Genomic DNA, 4337 nt, shown 5'->3' on the forward strand with positions numbered 1-4337 from the left:
CGGGCCGCTCTGGCCCGCGCGGGCTCTTCTCGCTGGTGGGCTCGGCACGGCCCAGCTGCACGGCGCTCCTCCGGCCGCGAGGGGCGTGCGAGGCCGCGTCAGGGCCCCTCTGGTCCGCGGCGGCCGCTCGACTGCTCCGCGGCGCCGTCCCGACGCCGGCCGAGCCACCTCCCCCCCCCCCCCCCCGCCCCCCGGCGGTTCCCCCGGCAACGCCTGCCGGCCGTTCCCCAGGCAACGCGCGGCCGGACGCCGCCCGCCGCCATGGACGCGCTGTCAGGCGCGGGGCCTCGCCGGGCTCGCGGCCGCCCAGGCGCCCGGTCCTCCGGGGTGCGGGCTCCGGCGGCGCCCTGGGCGCGCTTCTCGGCCTGGCTGGAGTGCGTGTGCGTGGTCACCTTCGACCTGGAGCTGGGCCAGGCGCTGGAGGTGAGCGGGCCGCGCGGGGCGGCGGGGCGCGGCGGGGCGCGGCGGAGCGGGGCGGGGCGGCGGCGCCCTCCTCCTCCCGCGTTGCGAGGGCAGCACAGGCGTCGCCCCAGGCAGGCGGCCCGCGACCTCTCTGCGTGCAAGGTGCCCGCGGGCAGACCCCAGCCGTTCTCTTCCTCCCTTTCGCCTCCGGAAAGGTGCGCCCCTGGGCAAAGGCAGGGAATCTAGCTGCCAAGACTTCTCTAGACGGACGAGAGAAGGGCTTTGATTTTTCCCCAGTGAACACCTGTCTCCTCTCCCCGTGTCCCCACACTGGCTGTGGTACCTTACCCCTCAGTTGCTCCAGCCAGAATCCCAAGGGTCACCCTTGGCTCCTCCACTCCCTTCACTTTGTTTCCCATCTGTCGGCAAGGCTGACAGCTCCACCTGCGACAAGGATCTCAGATCCATCACTTCTGCTGTCACCCCCACCTAACTGTCCCCCAAAGTCCATCCGTTGTGGCTCTCCTGTTTCAAATCTTTCGACAGCTCCCTGTTCACTTAGAATTAGATCAGACCCTTGTGGGTCACATTCCAGGAACACTAGTCATCTTTTTGTTCACCAGGTGCACCCGGCTCGCCTAGCCTGGGTGCCTCTCCACCCCTGCCCACATGGGCAGCTTATTTTCCTCCAGCTTCTCTGTGGCAGACTCAGGGAGGGAGGCCCCTGCAGGCCCATCAGGATGGTCTTCTCTACGCCCAGAAGGCCACAACACAGAGCAGGGAGCTGACCAGTGCAGGGGAGGCCAGGAGGTAGACTTCAGCACACTGTCAGAAAGAACTTTCTGAGACCCTGAAAGGCAGTGCACCCTGTGACTGCTTTGGCCAAGATGCTCAGTGGCCACCCTCGGGAAGGCTACTGCAGTGTTGGGATGAGGGGATGTTTTCCAAGGCCCTGCTGAACTCCACAGGCCCTTCCCAAAGCTTCTAAACAGGAAGGGCTGACTTAGCGAGGATTCTTGGGTCCTGCCACGGTGCCCAGCTCTGTGGAGACCCCATTCCATCACACACAGCCGCACCAGGTGTGTGTTATTATGACAGCCGGCTTGAGGGAGGAAGGGACCTGAACACAGAGAGGTGATGTGGTTTGCCCAACGTCACAGAGCCCACATTCTTACCGTTGCCCAAATTGTTCCCCATAAAATCACAAGAGGAGTTGAGATTCTTCTGTTTCCTGAGGGATTCTCATGTATAGTTTTCTAGAACTTAACCATTCAGAGAGCGAATTCAAAGCAAGTACTGTTAAAGGCTCTGTGTGCTTGGGCTCCTGAGCCTTTGCTGAGGCTGCATAACTCAGGGCTGGGGTGTTGGGCACCCAGGGCACCTCTGAAATGCTCCATAGTAGTGCCCTGAGCCTCTCCAAGTCATCTGGTCTGTGCAGAAATGGGGCCGTGGACTCATTGGGTGGCGTGGCCCCAAAGCCCTCATCAGAGCTGCCTCTTGGTCCTGCCTCCCCTGGAAGTCATGGGGAAGATCGGGGGGCGTTCCAGGTGAGCCCACAGGCTTTCAGGGAGCACCTGCCTCGTGCTGCCTTATTTACAGCTCAGCATGGCTGAGCGCCACAAAGACCCTCGTACTGCACATGGTCCTGGGACATGGAGGGAAGACCTAGGGGCTGCCTTCCAGGAGCTCCATGGACAGACGCATCTCAGAGGAAGGAGCAGGGCTTGGCCAGATCTTGGAGGATGAGAAGGAGGCAGCCAGAGGGGGAGAGAGGACTGTTTCCGGTAATCCCTCCCCGAGAAAAGCCAAGACAAGGAGCTGCCTATCATTCATTCAGTAAATCAACTATTGAGCAGCTGCCACCAGCCAGTCCCTGTGGTACTGTGCTGGCTATGGGGGGACACAGAGTTAGGTGAGAAGACAGGCCCTGCCCTCCAGGAGTTCACATTCTGTGCTAGAGACACGGGGAATAGGTGGTTCAGGAGCCCCAGCACGCACAGGATGTGGGGGGTCCCGTGCAGATGGGTGCATTGAAACCTGCAGGCGAGGCAGCAGTCAGACTTGAGAAGAGGACGGGCGAGGCGGTGGGAGGACAAGAACGAGCAGATCAGCTGAGGGAAAGGCCTGGCTCCACCGTCTCAGCTCTTGGAAATCCACCTCAGTACCCCGCTAAGCCAGGAAGCCTGTGGAGTGAGGCAGTGGCCAGTGGGCCCAGAGCCCCTTCTTCACGTCCTGCCAGCTGCAGCTCCTGCACTGCACAGTCTCAGGAGCCTTCACAGTCTTAAGAATGATTGAGGACCAGAGAGCTTTCTGTGTGGGTTACATCTGTCAATCTTTACTAGGAATTAAAACTGAGAAAATTTTAAAATATTAATCTATTATAAAAAAACCCCACTAAATATCTTATGTATTAATATAAATGGCAGGGGGGTCGGCCCAGTGGCACAGCGGTTAAGTGCGCAAGTTCTGCTTTGGTGGCCTGGGGTTTGCCAGTTCAGATCCTGGGTGTGGACATGGCACCGCTTGGCAAAAGCCACCCTGTGGTAGGTGTCCCACATAAAAAGTAGAGGAAGATGGGCACAGATGCTAGCTCAGGGTCAGTCTTCCTCAGCAAAAAGAAGAGGATTGGCAGCAGTTAGCTCAGGGCTAATCCTCCTCCAAAAAAATATATATATACACATATATATATATATACACATATATATATATACACACACACATATATATATACACACATATATATATGTAAATGACAGGTTTTTATGAAAACAACCACATGTTCCAAAACAAAATTTAGTGAGAAAAGTGGCATCATTTGACACTTTTACAACCTTTTTAACGTCTGGCCAAATAGAAGGCCACTGGATTCTCACATCAGCCTCTGCAGCCGCTATCCCACGACAGGCTGCCACAGCCTCTGGAAACTGCACTGCACACAGGTGAGAAGATGAGAGTGAAGAAGGCAGCTTGGACTTTGCGGAGCCCTGGGCTACCCAGACCTCACTTTAGGCAGCCCTGTCCTAGAGGTACCTTCTCACAGCAATGTCCACTGCATCTGTCTTCCTCGGACAACTGGGTTCCAGGAGCAGCTGCCCATGTGGGCTGGCTCAGGTGGAAAGGAAGAGACCTTCATGGGCCTGGAGGGCAGGGGGGTCATCATGCAGCAAACTCCTTACTCTCTCCCTCTCTCTGAGGGTCTGCTTCATTTTTCCCCTCACTGAGGCATGGCCCAACTTAGTCACCCTGACCTCTGGCCTCAGCTCCCAGGAGAGGATGCACTAGCCCGTGGATGTCGGTTTCCCCTGTCAAGTGTTTTAATGGGACCCCTGGGCATGGATGTGGAGCTTGGAGGTCAAGGTGGCCTTCTCAAACCAGATTGAGACCCCCTGACCTCAGTGCAGAGGGCCCATCATGGCCTTGTCCAGCCACCAGGCACCTGCTTTTCCTTGGTCCTCCCCAACGTACACACACGAGGGCATGGCCTGAGTGGTCCTGTGGCCCCTGCCTGCCTCGGAGCTGTCCCAAGTTGCTGCTGTGGGTCCAGCCCCACAGACAAATACCCTTCTGTCCCTCTTCCTCTTCTTGGCCCTTCCTTCTTGGTGCCTCTTTAGCTGACATTTCCTTGAGGTTTCCACATGACCCACCTGTTCTGTTATACCTCATAGATGTTTTCACACACTCCACATATATGTGTTTGGTGAGGGTTTACTCTCTGCCAGGGGCTGGGAGGCAGAAGAGCCTGGGACACTGTCCTGTTCTCAGGACATTTGGTGTGCAACAGAAGAAGCAGAATAGGACCACAACAGCAAGCCCAGAGCAAACAAGGACGAGAAGCTGCGTCATTCCAATGCTACGGACCCCTGGGTGCAGCACCTCACCCTGCCTGGAGGTTCAGGACACATCCCAGAAGCTGCATCATTCCAACAGCACGGATC

At 57.5% G+C, this 4337-nt stretch overlaps 1 protein-coding gene across 7 annotated transcripts in view; it reads left to right on the forward strand.

The window, feature by feature from the left end:
- The first annotated feature begins 220 nt into the window (after positions 1–220).
- DENND6B (DENN domain containing 6B) overlaps positions 221–4337 on the forward strand; it is a 13538-nt gene continuing 9421 nt past the window's right edge. For 5 of the 7 annotated variants that reach the window (XM_046646424.1, XM_046646430.1, XM_046646425.1 and 2 more), the window contains exon 1: positions 225–423. In XM_046646424.1, the coding sequence (XP_046502380.1) occupies positions 262–423 (162 nt within the window). In that variant the 5' untranslated portion in view covers positions 225–261. Of the gene's footprint in view, positions 424–4337 lie in introns of all 7 variants that reach the window. The other 2 variants (XM_046646429.1, XM_046646427.1) reach the window with 2 other exon arrangements.

This window comes from Equus quagga, chromosome 19 (assembly GCF_021613505.1).
Source record: "Equus quagga isolate Etosha38 chromosome 19, UCLA_HA_Equagga_1.0, whole genome shotgun sequence".
In the NCBI taxonomy this organism is placed as follows: domain Eukaryota; kingdom Metazoa; phylum Chordata; class Mammalia; order Perissodactyla; family Equidae; genus Equus; species Equus quagga.